Source organism: Dufourea novaeangliae, unplaced genomic scaffold (assembly GCF_001272555.1).
Source record: "Dufourea novaeangliae isolate 0120121106 unplaced genomic scaffold, ASM127255v1 scaffold6, whole genome shotgun sequence".
Classification (NCBI taxonomy): Eukaryota; Metazoa; Arthropoda; class Insecta; order Hymenoptera; family Halictidae; genus Dufourea; species Dufourea novaeangliae.
The window spans coordinates 38,047-57,518 of record NW_015373900.1 but is presented as its reverse complement, the minus strand read 5'-3'; the positions used below and the strand labels follow the sequence as shown (position 1 = coordinate 57,518).

The 19,472-nt window shown below is 34.0% G+C and overlaps 4 protein-coding genes across 4 annotated transcripts in view; 3 read left to right on the top strand and 1 right to left on the bottom strand.

Annotated features, from left to right (window-relative positions):
- Positions 1-712: 712 nt before the first annotated feature.
- On the top strand, positions 713-2,903 carry LOC107193552 (alpha-(1,6)-fucosyltransferase). Its single transcript, XM_015583020.1, has 4 exons — positions 713-948; positions 1,049-1,222; positions 1,301-1,601; positions 1,670-2,903. The coding sequence occupies exons 1-4, from the start codon at positions 713-715 to the stop codon at positions 2,729-2,731; spliced, it is 1,773 nt and encodes a 590-aa protein (XP_015438506.1). The 3' UTR covers positions 2,732-2,903.
- A 2,573-nt stretch (positions 2,904-5,476) lies between these two features.
- Positions 5,477-8,475, top strand: LOC107193414 (protein odr-4 homolog). Its single transcript, XM_015582854.1, has 10 exons — positions 5,477-5,501; positions 5,632-5,657; positions 5,906-6,126; positions 6,337-6,513; positions 6,905-7,107; positions 7,181-7,352; positions 7,425-7,607; positions 7,752-7,965; positions 8,053-8,235; positions 8,318-8,475. The coding sequence occupies exons 3-10, from the start codon at positions 6,031-6,033 to the stop codon at positions 8,473-8,475; spliced, it is 1,386 nt and encodes a 461-aa protein (XP_015438340.1). The 5' UTR covers positions 5,477-5,501; positions 5,632-5,657; positions 5,906-6,030.
- A 2,030-nt stretch (positions 8,476-10,505) lies between these two features.
- Positions 10,506-16,538, bottom strand: LOC107193508 (palmitoyltransferase ZDHHC18). The gene is made up of 10 exons (XM_015582968.1): positions 16,216-16,538; positions 15,603-15,914; positions 15,361-15,521; positions 15,002-15,160; positions 14,780-14,917; positions 14,555-14,709; positions 14,365-14,482; positions 14,163-14,275; positions 13,960-14,062; positions 10,506-10,874 (listed from the first exon to the last, which is right to left on the bottom strand). Exons 2-10 carry the CDS (start codon positions 15,749-15,751, stop codon positions 10,570-10,572), a joined length of 1,401 nt encoding a protein of 466 aa, XP_015438454.1. The 5' UTR covers positions 15,752-15,914; positions 16,216-16,538; the 3' UTR covers positions 10,506-10,569.
- A 1,549-nt stretch (positions 16,539-18,087) lies between these two features.
- The window catches only part of LOC107193412 (zinc finger protein Xfin), a 3,837-nt gene continuing 2,452 nt past the window's right edge, over positions 18,088-19,472 (top strand). Inside the window, 1 exon segment of the mRNA XM_015582852.1 lies at positions 18,088-18,175. Coding sequence (XP_015438338.1) covers positions 18,088-18,175 — 88 coding nt within the window.

The following is a 19,472-nucleotide window of genomic DNA, read 5'->3' as shown; positions in this document are numbered from 1 at the left end:
TACTGGCGGTACTTGCCATGTGAAATAGTGTTTAATGACTGGTGCGCTGCACATGAAGCAGATGAAACAGATCAACTTATCAATTTAATGTGGACAGTTTTGTTCCTATGACCACGTTAGACCATAACAAATGCTTTCTTATCTCATGTTAAAGTGACTCTTACAGAGGTGCCGAAGTACGTGGTAAGATTACATTTCGGATAACTCAGTAATATTTTCTGTAATACATACCAAGGAAATGTGCATATGTCAACTATATTTATCTCGCATAATGACGTCTTACGTTAAGTTTTGTTGTTCGTTTTATTTATGACGGTATTAAATAGAATAGTATAACTTATTTTGTAGACTTATTGGAAAATTATAACCAAACATGATCTTTTGCATTATACATACGCATAACCGTACACGACGATGTAATGTTATGTGTTGTTTTGTTCGTTTATAACTTCCTATCATCATAGTGGTTTTATTGACAATTATTCTTATTGTTACTGTGCAGCCATATACTTAGATATGACACCATAAATCCCTTGATTGCTTAATGAAAGAACGTACAATAGATTTTTAAGCGATGACAGGATATTGCAGTACATTACAGCTATTTATATTCTACACTCTTTACATAGTGATCCTTTTAAAATTTTATATTTTATAATTATAGATGTCGTAATGCTACAAATTAAATAAAATCCTACTGTCATAGCATAAAATGGCAACATTTTGGTCAGGAAGACCTGGTTGGTTAGGAAAAGTAGGAATAGCATTATTGGCTACATGGCTTTTGGTACTAATTGTATCAGTGTCACATATCTTTAAGACAAATAGTTTATCTTCCAACAATGAGAGTCCTACAAACAAAGAAAATGCTCAACGTTTAGCTCAAATTATGAATGACTTTGAGATTCTTAAAAGGCAAAATGAAGCATTGAAAAGTATAGTTTTAGGGTAAGTTAGTAAAAGGAGTTATCAAAGCATATGGTTTGTCTGAAGTTTAAAACACAAAGCCTGGTGATTTTTTCGTTATACAGGATATCATAATTTCCAGAGAAAGGTCAAAGTCTATTCAAGGGGACCATTTAGGGTCAGTACATGAAAAGTTAGACAAAGTGTCTCTTTATGATGATTTTTTGGACCATCAAGATAATTCTAAACCTGGTATCCCTTCATTAAAATATGAAGAATTGCGAAGAAGAATAAGAAATAATATACAAGAAACATGGTAACTGCAATATCTAAGACAGATTATTTATGTATTTTATATAGAATATTACATATAATGTTTTAATTTTTGAGATAGGTATTATATTAGTGCAGAATTAAATAAACTTAGAAAACCTATTGATAAACCAAGTTATGAACAGAAAGAGAAGAAAATACAAGATATATTAGAAAATGTTTGGGATCATAAAAGATCTCTTATAGTAGATATTGATAGATTAACAAAAGCAGATGGTTATAATGAATGGCGTAAGAAAGAAGCAAAAGATTTAGCTGATCTTGTACAAAGAAGATTCAAAGCTTTACAAAATCCAAGTGATTGTAATAAAGCAAGAAAGTTAGTGTGCAGTTTAAACAAAGGTTGTGGATTTGGGTGTCAGGTAAAAACCTAAAATTAAAAATAAAAACGTATATATGGAACTGTAAATGAAATTTTTGTGTATTACAGATTCATCACATTACGTATTGTTTCTTGGTAGCTTATGGTACAGAGCGAACATTAATAATCAAATCTAAAGGGTGGAGGTATCATAAGGATGGCTGGGAATCTGTTTTCAAACCACTTAGCGATACATGTGTGTCTACAAATGGAGCATCTCATGCTAACTGGCCCGGTGATTCTTCTAAACAAGTCATCTCATTACCAATTGTGGACAATGTTTATCCTAAACCAAGATACCAACCACCAAGTGTACCTGCAGATTTAGCTGTAAGATTAGAAAAACTTCATGGACATCCAATAGTATGGTGGGTTGGTCAAGTTCTGAAATATTTAATGCGTCCTCAAGAACATGTGCAAAAGACTCTGGAGTATGCGAAGGAAAGGCTTGGTTTCAAGAAGCCTATTGTTGGAGTTCATGTAAGAAGAACAGACAAAGTTGGAACTGAAGCTGCTTATCACGACATAGATGAGTATATGAGCAAAGTGGAACAGTATTTCAATGAATTTGAAATAAAACCAGAAGTGAAACGGGTCTTTCTTGCTAGCGATGATCCCAAAGTAATTACAGCAGCAAAAAATCGTTATCCGAACTACGAAATAATAGGGGATCCAAAAATCGCTGAAACAGCATCAGTCGCAAGACGATATTCAGATTCTTCCCTGCAAGGAATAATTGTAGATATACATCTGTTGTCTGAATCCGATTACTTAGTATGCACGTTCAGCTCTCAGGTGTGCCGTGTGGCATATGAGTTAATGCAAACATATTACACAGATGCCTATAATAGATTTACATCACTGGATGATATTTATTATTACGGTGGTCAAAATCCACATCCCCATCAAGTTATTCTAGATCATAAACCACGAAAAACTGGTGAAATAGAACTAAAAGTAGGAGATTTGATCGAAGTATTTGGAAATCATTGGGATGGTTACTCCAAAGGTTACAACACTAGAACCAGTATGACTGGTTTATTTCCTAGCTTTAAAGTAAGGAATCCCGTGGACGCTGTAGACTTTCCAAAATATTCATACGTCCTGTCACATGACAACAAAAACGAGTAGACACATTTTTAATACATAGTAATCTTGAAAATATTCAGATTGCTTGAAAAATGATATAACTTGCCTTTGTATTCGAATTGTTGACAAGCAGTATAAAAAATTATGAATACGTATATATTTTATTACTAGTAAGTGACAGATTTGATTTTTACAAATTGAAACTATCACGAGTTGTGAGACAAAGATGTAAGTTATCTTCTATATAAATCTGTATGTTGCATTTTAAGAAGACCGTACAATAATATTAGCAAAATAAAACTAGATAATTTTGAATGATTTTACGATCTTCTTACAAGTTAAACTACGAACGAGCATTTAGAAAAGTTTCAAATTGATAAAGAATAGTGCCAATGCATTTCATTCTTTAGGAATTTATTACAGTGGCAAGCCAATGTTTTCATTAAATAGGAAACATGTAATGATGTCAATTTTCGTATATTATTATATAATCAGATAGTTTATGTCACTAGTTAATCTCACATCTCTTGATAAAGGCTTGCATTGCAATTTATTGTCACAACGTACAATTTGTACATAAGATACGCAATATTAAGTCAGTGTAGACGAAAATTTTTTGATGACATTAGAGCTTATACAATACGCATAACGAGCATAAAATGCATAGACATCGAGCTGGGCTTGAGGCCTATCTTATACATTTAAGGATGTTTCCTGTATACATATTGTAATATATTTTATACTATACAACAAACGCAAATGAGAATTGTTACTATATTACAAAATTTGAATTTGGTTTTTAATAAATATTTAATTCACCGAGTTTATAATTCTTTGATCCTGCACCATCAGATAGTGTATGGAATTAAGCGTATATTTCTGTACATATTAATTTCTTCACAGTCTACTTCAGAATTTTTTTAATATCAAAGCAATGTATTGAAGTAAGCATAAAGCAGCTCGAATACTTACGCTTTGAACTTCGGCGAATATAAAGTGACAATTTTAGTAACTACACGTATTTAGAGATGGCGTGAACTGCTACTTGTGAATCACTCGTGATTCGATCACGTTCGTTCCCAATCACGATGATTTTTCACAGTGATTCGTGATTTCCCGTGATCGTTTCTTATTGGTGGAGAAACCTAACAGTTCTTTACACGCGATACATAATTTGTATATTTCACATTAATGACATCAAAACAAAAATTAGGGTTATATCGTATAAAGTGAAGGAATAAGTAGAAACAATGAAGAATAATGAATAAATTAATGATTACAAATTATAATCTACATGTTACCTAGCAAATCATTATTTTAGAATTTCTTGTTTTTTCTACTGATGTTTACAAACACGAATAGTAATGTAATTATCGTAAAATCATATTGAATACGTTTTTCTGTTTAAAGATTAATGACTTACGATTGCAGTGAGCAAATTCACTCAAGATAAAAAAATCGCAATCACGGTCGTGAATGAAGTTAAATCACGATCGTGATCGTGATTCGGCGATCACTGTGATAAATCACCGTTAGTGATTTTGCACGCCATCTCTAACAACAATTTGGTGGTACTTAGTTTCTATAAAAAACGATAAAAATGATGTAGTCATCTGACAGTCTCAGGATACACGTGTACCAACGCAAGTTTAAAGTTGATAAAACAGATATTTCTGGATTGATTGTCCTTTCGGATGAATCAATCGATGTAGAAAGGTGTGCTAATGATTGGTAACCTAATTAAAACATTTAGTGGTCATTAATTAAAGCAGAATATATGACAATTCGTACCTCTGCAGTACGGCAAGCATCGAAACCTGTGATTTGCTGAGAAGTGAATACAGGAATATTGAAACACATTATGGTGAATAAAACTTATATTTCCTAAACGATTGTGCTCTGCGAGGACTTAGTCGAAGCAGAAACGCCTTCTCCTAATTGGTGGCCCAATTAGAATATTTGGTGGTCAAGCGTCCGTTTGTAATCGGCGTCAAACTTATGAAACCTTTATGAAGCTTTGAAAACGGTACGGAAGAGTTGCAAGTTACAGAGGAGGGAATTATTTGCGGCATACAAATTACAATATTTTATAAGCCTCGATAATATCTAAGTCTACTTTTTCTGAATTTATATAAATATCATTACAAGTATATTGTAAAATCATATAGATAAGTGGGATTTAAGTAAAATAAGTATCTAAGGGCACTTTTATTGAATCTATACAAATATTATTAGAAGTATATTGTAAAATCATGTATGTAAGTAGTACTTAAGGCAATTCTTGTTAAATTTATAGAAATACTATTGTAAATTGTATATTTTCGTACGATTTTTTCAATAAAAAACAGTCAAATCATAAATATGCGTTATTCATTAATCTCGGCACTATCTCCACTCCTATTCCTAATATCAATTAATCAAAAAAGTAATAAGAAATAATAAATAATAACAAAATAATTAATTCTAATACCTTTAAGTTTTGGGAGAAGTTCTGGATTTAGTTCCAATTTCCGCCACCAACGGGTGGGGGTGCCACAAACGTGCAGGACCTTCTTCGGAGGTATGTGGATAAAGTAGGGTCATAGAGACTCCGGTGCATGCTTAAGACACCCCGTGTGCGAGACGCCGTGGGGCCATAGAGCCCCCCCGGAGTATCCGCGAGAGATCCGTGAATGCAAGGCCTTAGGGTCATAAAGCGCCCCGGCGCATGCGCAACTGACTCCGAATGTTTAAGCAAGTGGGGTCATAAAGCCCCCTGAGCATACGTAAGAGACTCCGTGTGTCTGAGAAGAATGACATATTTATTTATCACGTACATCTTATATTACATATATCGTACATAGTTCATACATATGTTTATGTTCATATGTTTTATATTTTATATTAAATATTTAAATGAATATTTAAAGTATAGTATTGTATTTTATTCTCTCTCGACGCAGAAGCAACTTTTGTGTTGGGTATCAAGGTTAGGAAAATATAATTCGATACAAGTAGGTATCGATACTTTTGTTTCGTTACTGAGTAAATATCGATACCTTCATAGAAAAGTAGTAATGAGTAAAAGTATCGATACCTTGGTCACAGCCGAGTCTAGTACAGAATCGGTTGTACCTTGGTGGTATCGATTCAACACTAGTATACGAGGTATACGACCGTGCTTGTGCCTTGTGCCTCGTGGCTCCCAGCCCCCACTTTCCACTTCCACTCCTCCAGTGGCCCCAGCCAGCCAGCGACAGCCCTTTCGGCACCTTTCACAGACGCAGTGGACTGCAGTGGACACAGTGGGATACAGTTCAGACTGTTCAGACCAGACCGATCAGTCCAACGTGTCGTAAATAATGGGGCGAACTGTGTACGCGGAAGAACATCTTCACAGTTATTTGACATCATTAGCGAAACCGGATGAATACACGATAGGATTAATTTTGGGACAGGTTCGATTTTTGAATACATGATTACAGAAACGCGATTCTACATTAACAAATACTACATAAAACAAATTGTTTTGATACTTTTAATAAACTAACATACGATTCTATGTATTATTAGTCTTTTATTATTTAACATTTAATATTATAGATTAGGTTGAACAAACAAATAAAATACAATAAATTTATTCTTTTTCTAATAAATTGAATTTATAGAGTGCAGGTCAAAAGGATTATATTGTACATTTAGCAAAAACTCCACCTCCACTTGGAAAAAATGTTGTGGAAGAAACATTGATCAGTTCTACAATGAACACACAAAATACTGCTGAAAGTTACATTAAATCTGTGAGGGATATACCTGAGAGTTGGGTCGCTGATCATGCTAAGCATGTATGGTTACTTCATTTTCATTACAGTATTTATTGTTTATACAACCAAATTGCAGATTATTTTACATACAAAAATAAATAAAAAATTTAGAATTAATTTTTTTGTACAATGGCTCGTTTCCGAGATAATCAAATTTTAAAAATTAAAATACACATGCAACTTAATAGAACTTTACTAATGCCTCTGTTCTTTACATTCCACTACTTATTGTCATCATGAACAGATACATGTTAGTTGAATAAACAAGATTTTTGCATGTAAAATAATCTCCTGTCTAATAATACCACCTGTTTTATGCCCAATCTGTATCAAGATTCAATTAATTCAAGTTTGATTAACTCTTTAATAAAGCATTCTTCTCTTCAAAATTAATTGATATAATTTATTCAAGGTTACCAGAATGTTACCTGGTGGAATGCGAGTTCTTGGTGCATTCATTGTTGGTCCTGATGATGCTATAAATGATAATATAAACATACAAAAGTTCAGATCCATTCTCATGGCAATTCACAGAAATTTATCTCAAAACAAATACCTCTGTGGAAACAATAATGAGGAGCATCTTATTTTAAACCTAAACAGCGTTACACAAAAGTATGATGAATGACAAGTATGCAGCATCTTAAACAACTACGTTTGTTTATAACACTGCACCTAATGGTTTTAGATATATTTGTAAGTCTGTAGAAACCAGTAAGACTGGAATGGTGAAGCCAGCAGAATGGAAGTTACAAGGAAAAGCTACAAAATGGCATCAGTTGGAGGCTCTTGTGGATTTTGATCAGTTATTTCTCATTGCTGCGGATAAAGTCCCTGAAACTCTTAAGAAACAGCTACAAGTATTACATATAGAGTACATTTATACAAAATTCATGTATAAAAATCTGTGTATACATTGTCTGATTTTGTAGGATATTATAAAAAACATGTCAAACATTATTGAATCTTCTCTGCTTGTTATTGAAGGAGAAGTAAGATCCCCCGATGATTCATTGGAAATCATTACCAAAAGTAAAGAGCAAGAAAAGGGACGTAAAAACAATGAGAAGGACACTAATGATAAAATAATTCAAATTAACTTGTATATCCCATGTGTAAGTATTTGCATTTGCCAGAGATTAATTTCACTAAACAATTTCTGAACAGCCTTTTAAATGTGAAACATTTAATGAAGCAAATTAAAATTATATTATCGCTCGTTAAATAGATGTAACACAGTTTGTTTTGTGGATTAATAGCAAGAAAAAAATATTAACTTCGATGTGAGAATAACACCTTGCAATGCATCGATACGTCTTGTCGGTCAATTAATGAGCAGAACTTTCGTTCATCAAAAAGCAAATGTCGAGGAAGCTAATATGGCGGTGAAGCAAGATATAATAAGATCACTGGCAAGTAGACTAGAGATGCATTGGGATAGTTTAATTGAAGAAGAAAGTGGTTCTCCAGAAGGTAACTATGATTCTTGTGTTACAGAATTATTAACTAATGAAGAACATAATGGATTTTGGTACTTATTCCTATTCCTATTATTTTCAGAAAATATAACATTACATGAACCACCAAGAAGAATGTTGATAGCGTTACCAGAAAGTAAAGTAACATTGTCAGACTATCTCTTTCCTGGCGAAGGTCCTCAAGAAGCACTGTTCTCATTGCAAGAACTTTTAGATTTAGAAGTTCAAGAAAGTAATATTCAAAAAGATATAGAGCTTCAAGCTGGTAAACATTTAAAATTGCACATACACATTAGAAATAAATTGTATCCTTTAATTATGAGTAATATTATTAATTTATCTCATAGATCCTACTGAGTTCTACAGTCAAAGTGATGTGGGCATAAAGCCAGTAGATTTTGGCAAAGATTCATCTGACAACCAACAAGTGAGAGTACACATTACAAGTGGCAGTATTGCAATTATAATTCTGATTATTGCTGTCATAATACTCAATTTATATTAAGCTACAAAATAATATAAAATCAGAATTTGTAGTTTACTGTAATGGATGAAGTATAAAGTCTGTACGTTGTTATGTATTGTCATGGTGCTGCTTGCACATGAAAAGATATATGTATAGTGAAAATGAGTAACAGTGATCTGGTATAATAAAATGATATATTTATTTTTTACTTACAAGATATCAGATCACTTTGTTTGTATATTAATATGTAAACGTGTTATATTATTAATGCACATTGTGAATGATGTACCCATCAACGATATCGTCGATGGGGAGAAAAAGTGGGACTGTATCGAAACTTTCATTCTAATATTTTGTTTAGCAATTAAATATTTTTGTAAAGGTGTAATTACAATAAATGTAAAACAAATATTAAATAAAAATACCTTCATCTGTTAAAGGCAGCACATAATCTCTCTTTCAATCAAGATGCAAAATATTACATGTATCATAATCAGCTTATTTTTAAAGTATTTTCAAGTAGGTATAATATGACATAACATGTCAATATATTTTTAACTTTTAGTATATTATCTTATCATATTAACATCTACACAGTATATACATTTAATATCATACACGCACTTTATGTACAAAAAGACAGTACTCTCAAAGTCAATATAATGGCAACTCTTAATAGATAAAACTAGCAGTGTTCTTTAGTTTAATGTTCCATGATCCATCGTAAATTACTTTGAATTAAATGGTGCCATGCAATGTGAATACACACGAGTTACTCATAAACCAGGCAGTGGTACTTCTATGTTTTGAAATGCTTGGTACAATCCGCATTGCCTGAACAAATCCTTCATCAAAAAGCTATACTAACGTTTATGAAAAATTCTGTATTTACAAAATTCTCTTTACACTGTACATAGCAAATTTAATAAAGAGCATAATACTTTTTTCTTACCAATATGAAAAATTAAATGAAATAATACTTGGCATACTTTCAATAATAATTCATAATAAAATTTGTGAAATCCGATTCACTTCAGAATTCTACTTGTACTCAGAAATTGCGAATTTGATGTTCCTTTAAATGCATACAAATATCTTCTAATACGTATGTATATCGGTATAACTTATGCAAATATATATTAAGTGTATTTTTTCGCTATTGTCAAATTAATATTTAATCACACTTCATTTCATAATAATGAAGGTTCACATGTGCCAATATTACTCCGATCAGCGAAACATTTTCTTACCCCTTGTATGTCATACGATGAACAATAAAAAATAGGAGTATAAATTGAAACAGATGTATATATAAATCCACAAGTAGTACATCTTCCTTAGCCCACATGTCTCTCATTTAGTAGAATATCGTAATATGATGAATCTTCACATATTTCACATCCGATTCTTTTATACTTTATACACATCTACTAGATTATAAATATTTCGAATATTTTCATTCGCTAGCTTTATAAAATGGAAAACGACGGATGCGAATTGCTGGAATTAAATTAACAATGCTAAATGTAACGTACGAACAGTGCAGATCCAGATAAATAAATGTTCAAATATTATCCATTAATAATTAATATAATCTTATAATTAAATTCGTAAAATCACTCCACATATGAAACACTTAATTGTACTCTTTGTTTACGTGCATTACTCAATGCGTCTCACATTTTAAAGTGCGTATTACACAATACTCATTAACTTAAAAAAAAAGCATATACATATATGAGCACAACAATTCAGAAACTAAAATATAATAGGGTATTTAACTTAATTTTATCACACGAAATATCACCTTTATCTGTGATATTTCAATAAATCCCTTTTTATACCGTTTTATGGTTTCCACCTAGAAGGAAAATGTACGAACGAAAGTTACGAGTGTTATCGTGCTTTTGTAGATGAAACATTATTCACAATTACAACAAAATTTCATTCCGCAATACCATTTACCGCACAATTAATTAAACATAAATCTGTTTTAATGGTTCTGGAAGGAACATTTTATTTTAGTGGAAAACTACTTTTCAAACCTCGATCGGATCTGCACTATTCGTTAATAAACGTCAATGACTTGAAAAGTCTGTGAATCTATCTAGATAAAAGGTATAAATTTAAATGTTACACTGCCCCCATTTTTATAAGACCTGCTTGACTCCCTCTACCCACACTGGCGTCTTCCAACGAATCTAAATCTAAAGCGGACTCTATCATGGTCGTGTCTTGTAATAATCTAAGTCTAGATGCAGACAAGGGGGTTGTTACAGTTACCGATGGTATAGAGGAGGTGTCCAACGTAGAAGAAACCACAACACTCTGACGGGAAGGCAACGGAGCGATTTCATCGATATCGATTGGGGCAATATTAAGAGACGCTAATGGTACTTCATTAGTAACAAGTTGGCTCACGCTGTTCGTGGTGCTACCTAAAAAAAAAGAAAACAAATGTTCAATGTTCGTTGCACCATTCGAATGCTCTGGAGTGTACATTGTATATATATATATGTACATTCTGCGTACAATGTGCAGAAAATATTAGAACTTCGATAACTCGCATTAACGTTCACTGGCAAGCAGTTAGAAATTCTCCTTAGCAACGAAAACTATTACTGTATTATACAACTCAATTGCAGAAGTGCAGTATTTGCCGTGTGTACCTTCTCTGCGTGAAAAAAATATACCGAAACTAAATTAAACATAAAGTATCCCAATTATTGATATCACACTAAGGTATGCCTATTTGTACAGGTGTCTGAATTAAAGGTAAAGTTGAAAGTAAATTACTTAAACAATCACAATTGCATGACGTACAGGAATATATATTACAAGCAGACCTAGGCACTTCTCAAATGATATTATTTGAAACATTATTTCAAACATGTTATTTTATTTTCTAATCATTTGAAATAATTCTTGGAAATAATTGCGATATTGTTCCTCAAAATTGTATCGGGTAACTAAGTCTGAGTTTGATTGATTGACAATTTTTTGAAGAGTAACACCCCTCTATCATCTTCCATATTCGACAGATATCTCTCACGGATAAGCTTTTTGAAGAGCAGGTTCTTAAAATAAAATCTTTTTGTTGCCATATTATTTTGAGTATTATTTCTTTTGACAAATTTGAAACAGAAAAATACCGAAATAATTCATTATTTGAAATTGCTGTTATGTATATCAAATGAATCGATAATATTTTTATTTTCAAATAACAGTATTGAAAATAAAGGTCAGAAATAAATTATTTCTACTTTTCATTTCAAATAAAATTTGCCCAGGTCTGGTTACAAGTATAAATGTACAAAATGTTTCCCACTGAACTGTATATAAAACAATGTGTGTTCACACATGTTTGAGTGTGTATGAATGTATGTCTATTTATGTACAAATTGTCGTCTAAAAATGCCAGTGCCCATTATGAACACCCCTATCAGTATGATCTAATTAATTAGTCACAATCCATAAACCCGTGAGCTTGACGTCACAAACTAGAATTAGTTTCTTAAAAAGTGTGGAAAATCCACATCGAACATAATGTGTTTAACAGCTATTAATAAGTACCAGCTCAGTTCTATTAAACATACACACAATGATGGTTGGAATAAAAGAAAATCAACTTACCAAAAGGTATGCTCTGAGCTCTCGATAACAGGACGTAATTTTAGACAACAAAGAAATACATTTTATTGAATCATATGGAAATGGAGCAAAATGATAAAGATCTTAAAATTATCTATATTACACTTATTAGTAATTAGACCTATATTTTCATAACATCAATCATTAGTATAGCAGCATAAAAGCTTTTGTAACCAAACACTTAAAAGACATTAAATTATAAATATTATATCACTTAACTTGAGTGCAATATAAAAGTACATAATTATATTCAAACCCTTTTTAAAAAGTATATCATTACAAGGTATTAGAAACTGTAATGAAACTAATTAATGCTTACGTTCTCTGTTCAGTCAATATATGTAGTATTGTAACAAGAATATGTATTAATTTCCCCTTTTCTCATTAAGAGCAAAAATAATTATGTGCATAATAATAGCAAATTGAACAGTCAAAAAATAAATAAATCTCTGTTTAGTAACAATCAAATTCAACTCGAATGTATTTTCTATCTATTTTCTATTCTATCCATAAAAGACTCTGTGTTATGGTACGAGGAAACATGAACAATTGTCATAATCTTTGTTAATGGTATCGATATTCTTTCGTACAGTATTACTTCTGCTAATATTTATATACAGATTAAAAAGGCCGCGAGTCATAGCTAGACTGTGGATTTTATGTATTTATAGAATATGTGAATACATATAAAACTCCGATGTTTCGTAAAACTTTTACTTTACTTTAAACGGGAGCTGCATAACTTCGACTCCCGGGGTACACCCACTACGCGGCTACGGGGAGAGGTCTTCGCAACAAGCAAGAACAAGAGGTTATCACTGGCGCTGCGATGAGAAGCCTCTCCCCGTTGTATTCGACTTTCCGTACGCAGGGAGCGAGGAAGCCTGAATCGTGTAATGGGGGTATTCCGGGAATGGAATACTGACTCCAAGAGTAGAAGTTATACAGCTCTGCTTTAAACCTAATTAAACACTTAACAAAGCAGATAAATTTCCAAATTAATTTTCATTTTTTCAAATTAGTCTATAAAAATGTAAATTTGAAGAAAAAAAATTCGCAGTCTATTTAGTTACCAATTTCTTTTAATAATACACGGACAGGAATAGAACGCATATTATTTCGATTCTAACACATTGAAAGAATTCTCCTAACAAGTGACACTATGGCCGTTCATTTAACTGTTTTTTAGTACGTGCGATATTATTACGTTAAAAAAAGGCGGATATTGTAGAGAATGTTAAATATCATCGCTATCGCTCATTGAACTCATAATGTATCTCCGATTTAAAAGACCTTCTTCGGTACCATCGCTTGGACACAAAGAATTTTCTGCGTAAGCAAAATTATCGGTCAATGGTCCTGAACCGAATCTGTTAACTTCAAATCCTATAGCATTCTGAGCCATAATTGGCATTCCCCCGGCCCCCAATATTCGCGACATTACAACAGTTGGTAAGTTCATTGATATCGGATACTTTAAACCATGAACAGTGCATCGTACATTGTTGTACTCAAGAACTTGCCGAGATTGAGGAATTCGTAATGGATCTTCTGAATAACATTGCGGAAATTTTTGCAGGTCAGTGTAGGCTGTCCTGTCATCGATATTGTATCGTATCGGATCTTCAGAATATCTTTGAGGATATTTTTGAAGATTGGGATACTTATACAAGTTCTCCTCGCATCTGCACGGATATATTTGGAAATCTGGATTTCCTCTATCTGTCGCATATTTTATATGTTTCACAGAATCCTGGAAACAATGCTGTAGAGGATACGCCGTAGCGTAAGTATCATTAATGTACTGATGCGGATACTCTGGAAGTTCTTCGGGGTAACAAGTGGTATTATGCCTTAGAAGGCTTAACTCACCGTTTATTGATTCAATTTGAGGCGAATGTTGACCAGTCACGAGGTTGTTCATCGAACCGGCGAGATCTGTACTGGGGTTTGTTTGAACAGTTGTACCGTTCGACTACAAATGAAAAGTAATACACGGTATGTATTTGAAAAACTGTTACATGTAATATGTATGTAATGTATATATATAAACGAGGTAATGAATATCTGATTACCTGTGGTTGTACAATTTCCACAGTACCATATGACTTATTGTTAGTAATTACACTGTCATCGCTGACTCTTTCTTGTTCTGCTCGATATTCGGGTGTTACTATACCCCTTCGATCTATAAACGTTGATATTTTCAGTTCAGAGATTACTTCGAAGGTAATAAATTAATCATAGTAATATTAAGTACAGAAAAAAGTGAATTACCAATTAGGCTAGGTGGTGCAGGTCCACATAATACATAGAAACAATTTCCACAAATATTTCCTTGACTATAAGGATTAGAACTTCCTTGTCCTACTTTAATGGAAAATGATCCTTTGATCTGTAATAAATAAAACTATTATATTTGAATCTCTTTTGACTGTTCAATTTATTGTCTGTACACAATACTTACATCTTCGTTAGTTGTTTGATTACTAGTAGTTAAATGTGTATGAAACCCAGCAAGGCCAAGAATGCTCCAAACAGAGAAGAAGCAAATAACTCCCACAACAACACTTCCAGGAGATATTCTTACAGCTTCTAAAAATGGCCTACCATCTCTTGTGACTATAGTGAATTAAATCCATAATTAGTACTTATCTTATTTATTTTTAATTTCTTCAATTAATTCACTTACGCATTATTAAATGTGTAACAGCACAAGCAAGTATAAAAACACAAAGAAAAACCAGGGATACGATAAAAGCGTAAAAGTATCTGTAATTTCTTCTACCCACACAGTTACCAACCCATGGACAATGATGATCAAATCTCTCTAGGAAAAGAATTACACAATGTGTTTTGTTCCAATTCGTTGGAAAAATGCTTTTCAGAACAAGTGATTAATTGTTATACATACCTACACAATTATCACATAAACTACAGTGTGAAGCTCTTGGTGGTCTAAATATTTTACAAGTGAAACAATATTTCAGTTTCACTGGTTGCCCTTTGACTAATACCTCTTTTGTTCTAGGTGGGGGTCTATACATTTTGGAGTTACCATTGTTTGGTACCTCTTTATCCAACATGTAAAAGAACATAAATATAAATAGTAAATAATGATAGTTACTAAAAATGCAGCATTTAACACACATTGAAATATTGAAATTTTAATAACTACTGATCATTGAGATTTAAATTATAACACTATAATAGATCACAGTATTTTAATCGCCTAGTTATACTTTTATTATTAAAAAAATGTTTCTCATGTACCAATTTGTTTTTCAATATAGGCAGCTTCATCGGGTGTTGCTCTTGGAATAACTCCAGGATCGCTAAAACTTGTTCTGAATAAAGCAGACATTACGAAAATAAATAGTAACCCACCAATAACTGGTATAGCTGGTGTTATGTGAACTGTTAAGAAAGGACAACTAGAAATAGAAAAAAACTAACATTAGAATTGATTTAATCCTAAGTATTTAAAACTACAACTTTAATTAAAATGATCTTACTCAAATATAAAAAATAAACCACTTGTTCCAGCAATGAGGCACACAGTCACATAAAAGATACCAATCTGCGGTCCCATCATTACCCTGCCATCACAACAAAACCGGTTTCTGCCTGGGAAAAGTTCCCATTTTCTGGTAATGTGTGGCATTTTGGAGAATTAAACCGATCTATATATTGTTTCTATGTATAAACATGTAATGCCCAAGTTGTAAGGAATTATTTATTAGGGCCGTACAACATTTATTTAATATCACCATGTGAAAGCTTGGACAACCATTTTTCATCTTGGCCTATCAGATTTTTGTATTGAACTGTAATATGCATCACAAGAAATTAAATTCACTTTTGTCACTTCTAAACTATAGATTTTATGGATTTATGGCATAAACAATTGTTGAAAACTCAATATAGAAAGAAGTTTAATAAAACTTGATATGGTTTTTATACTCTTTTCGAGATATTTAGATATATTTTTGTTTCATTTTAATTCATACGAATTAAATATATATTTATATACATATATAGATCATAAATGTCTCTATTTGCATAACTATCTCTACTAAGTACCTTTCATAAATATTTCAACTATAATTATGAAAACTCTCAACTTACCATATACTTATGAATTGCCTATACTGTGTGTTGATGTAATGCTTACAAAGAACTTGTGCTCCTTGTCAACTTAACCTAATTGCTTCGTTGGTTTGGTGACGTGAAGACATTCATATTTTTTAAAAGTCCACATTTTAACGATTGAAAACTGGTGAAAACTAATACTTAAACCGTTTATTTTCTTCCGCATTCTATAAACAGCTACGAACTAACATCCGAGGAGACAGCATCGTCACTGTCCCGCGGAGGCCACCGACTTCAAGAACACTCACTGAAGCTGGAGGGTCACACAACAGTCGATAGAAAATTAGGGGCGAAACAGGGCGAAAATTCATTTGTAAACTAGGTCACCCCGATGTGACACAGAAATCACAGTTGTGCGTTCTCGATATAACCTTCAAAGCGGCGATGCACATTATGCTTTAGGAAACCGTCGCATCGTTTAGCTGGATTGACCTCAGTTCGATGACAATTGATGACAATAACGTATATATTTACGGGAAAGGATTAAGTATTGCCCATGGTGTTTGCTCGAGATTATCTGTGGTTCCCTCTGACGGAGTATGTGGAAGCGCCACGTGATCTCGTTGCCACGTGACCTATCGCGAAACCAATTTCAATTTCAACCGTGAGTTTTCTTTCAGGAAAAGTCATTTCATTAAACTGAATCCAGGTAAATGATTACGTTCAAATCCTATAAAGATGCATACCGAATCAACAGAAAATAAACAATTCTCTAACATAAATTATATAGAAAATGTGCCATTAATTTTTTTAATTATGTCCAAGTTTAAATGTTCAATATTTTCTTTTTTTTTTATTACATTTATCTTTATCAATCGCGTCAATCTCAAGACCGCTTCATCATTAAATTGATAACAAAAAGTAATCACGGTCTTTATTATGTAAGAACCATATTTCCGTTTCTTGACTATACGTATGAAGTATCTCGATAAAAACCGATGAGCGATGACACACATTATATTAAATATTTTGGAAGACAATATTTTTGAATTGTATAAAATATGTTAAAGCACTAAAGGAAATAATAATCATGTTAAAGTATCTCTTGCTTCTATACATGAAGAGCCGTAGTCTGCCCAGAAACATGGGATTGATTATTTAACGGTAGGAGGGTGTGCAACTTATCGCTCCCATTGCAAAATGGGTCGTCGACGCAATGCAGTATATCGTCACACGTATATACGTGCACACAATCAAGGAAATCTTGAAAATCGAAGAATACCACTATGAACGCCATCTTCGGGAATAGCCGCGAACAGGGCAGCCGTGATCCTAAAATTTTACTACACGTATAAACTAACCAAACCAAATACATACATATGTACATTCATGTACGAATATAATGTCCTCTCGTAGATCTATAGATCAGCCTATCCAGGTGAACGAACTATTTTTGCTAAGTGGGTTTGGACGAAACGACTGCAATTCATACGGTTATACATTAAGAGTTTAATTGTAGTGACAATACAATTCGGAATATTTTTTTTATCTCCGCGAACAGATCCTAAAAACGTATATAATACGTTTCTTTCCGGGGAACAAAAAGAAATTCAGAAAATAACGAACGAATATGTGAACGAATGCTATTTGCAATTTTTCACGCAATTCGCCGATTAATCTTAACTTCTCACTGTAATAAAACGAAGAAAAGGTTACTCGAGTTTTTCGGAATCAATATACATCGCCGGCGGCATCCAGACAGAATGTCCCTACTTCATGTAAATGATTCGCGGAAAAATATTACGAACCAATAAAATAATAGATTCGTGGGAAAGATTACTTATTTCTGCGAGAGGGATAGCAACAGGCACGTTGATGTCAGGAAGACGTAAATAAAGCGAATGGGAAATGGGAAACGTCGTGTCCGGCGACGGTGACAAAAAGGATCGCGAAGGGTCGCGTTTAGTCGCGTCTGCACAGCTCATGGCATGGCATGGTAGTAGCAAGTAGCTGGAGCAGTTTGTCAGGGTGGGAGGATGAACGTAGCCGGGTGACTCGAGGGGTGGGTTGGGTGGCGAAGGATGGAGCGCGGCGGGGTGCACGGGTATGAATCGTGGAGCGGGCGGATGGACGGACGGACGCAAACGCTGAAATCAGCTCGGACGATCGATGCGATAAATGGATGCGTGCGATTGGTAGCCGGGAAAATCGATGATGAACAGGGGGGCACCCTACCCAGCCGCGAAAGCGAGCGAGCACGGCTGCACCGTCGGAGAGGATGGAGCAAAGACCGAAATATCGATTTTTAGGCCCCTACGCGGCGGTTCGATGCTCATATCTGCCCCGTGTCCCGTATCCGCGCGAAGCGCCTTTCAAAACACCAACGACGCGTGCGAGACACACCGTGGTGACGCGCGATCCTGTCGAAGAATTATCGTACGATTAAATACGCGAGGGTTGCCCCGGAGTGACGCGCGTTCCAAGCTTCCGACCGATGTCGTCAGGTAACCACGTTGACGACTTTACGACGCGGTTTGATCGAGGGGAAGAAACGAGACCGTCTTGACGCCACCAGATTCTTGTTCCTCTCGGCTGGTTGACGTTTGTGCGAGGCAACGGTAATAGGTATCGTGCAAGCTGAATGCCGAGAATCAATGATTCACGACGCAATAACGATCTAAGATCCCTAGCCTGTTCGGCGATATCAAAGTGCGTCAACGGTGTCATGCTGTCTTAACATCGCTTTTTTCCCTCTCTCGATGAATGTTTTGTGTACGCTGGTTCGCAGTCGAAACGAACGTTCGGATATCGCGACGAGGGTGTGAATCGGGGTGGCGGAGGCAGTGCGTAATTATTGCATTCGTTGCTGGTGTAATCCTTGAGTTCGTTCCGAGTGTTCCATTGACATTGATCTATACGATCATGATTAGACGTAAAAGGGGGATCCGGTAATATCGGTTCTTGTTATCGTGAGCAATAAAAAGAATAACAAAAAAACCCCCAAAAAAGTACGGTTGACGCTAGAAGGGGTAAATACGATGGATCGTTGCGAATTAAATTCATAACCGAAACGTTTTGAAAATTGTGCAATCGCCGAAAAAAATATAATAAATTGTACAAACCTGTCAGCAGTGACCATGGTATAATGATTATTTTATTTGTCATTAGGATCACGATCTGTAAAAGAAAAAAGAAAAAAAGATATGATTTATGGAAGTATAATAAACGGTTTCGCACCGTTAGCAGCGTATCATAACATACTTCAATACTCGGTGGAGGGAGGGGGGGGGGGG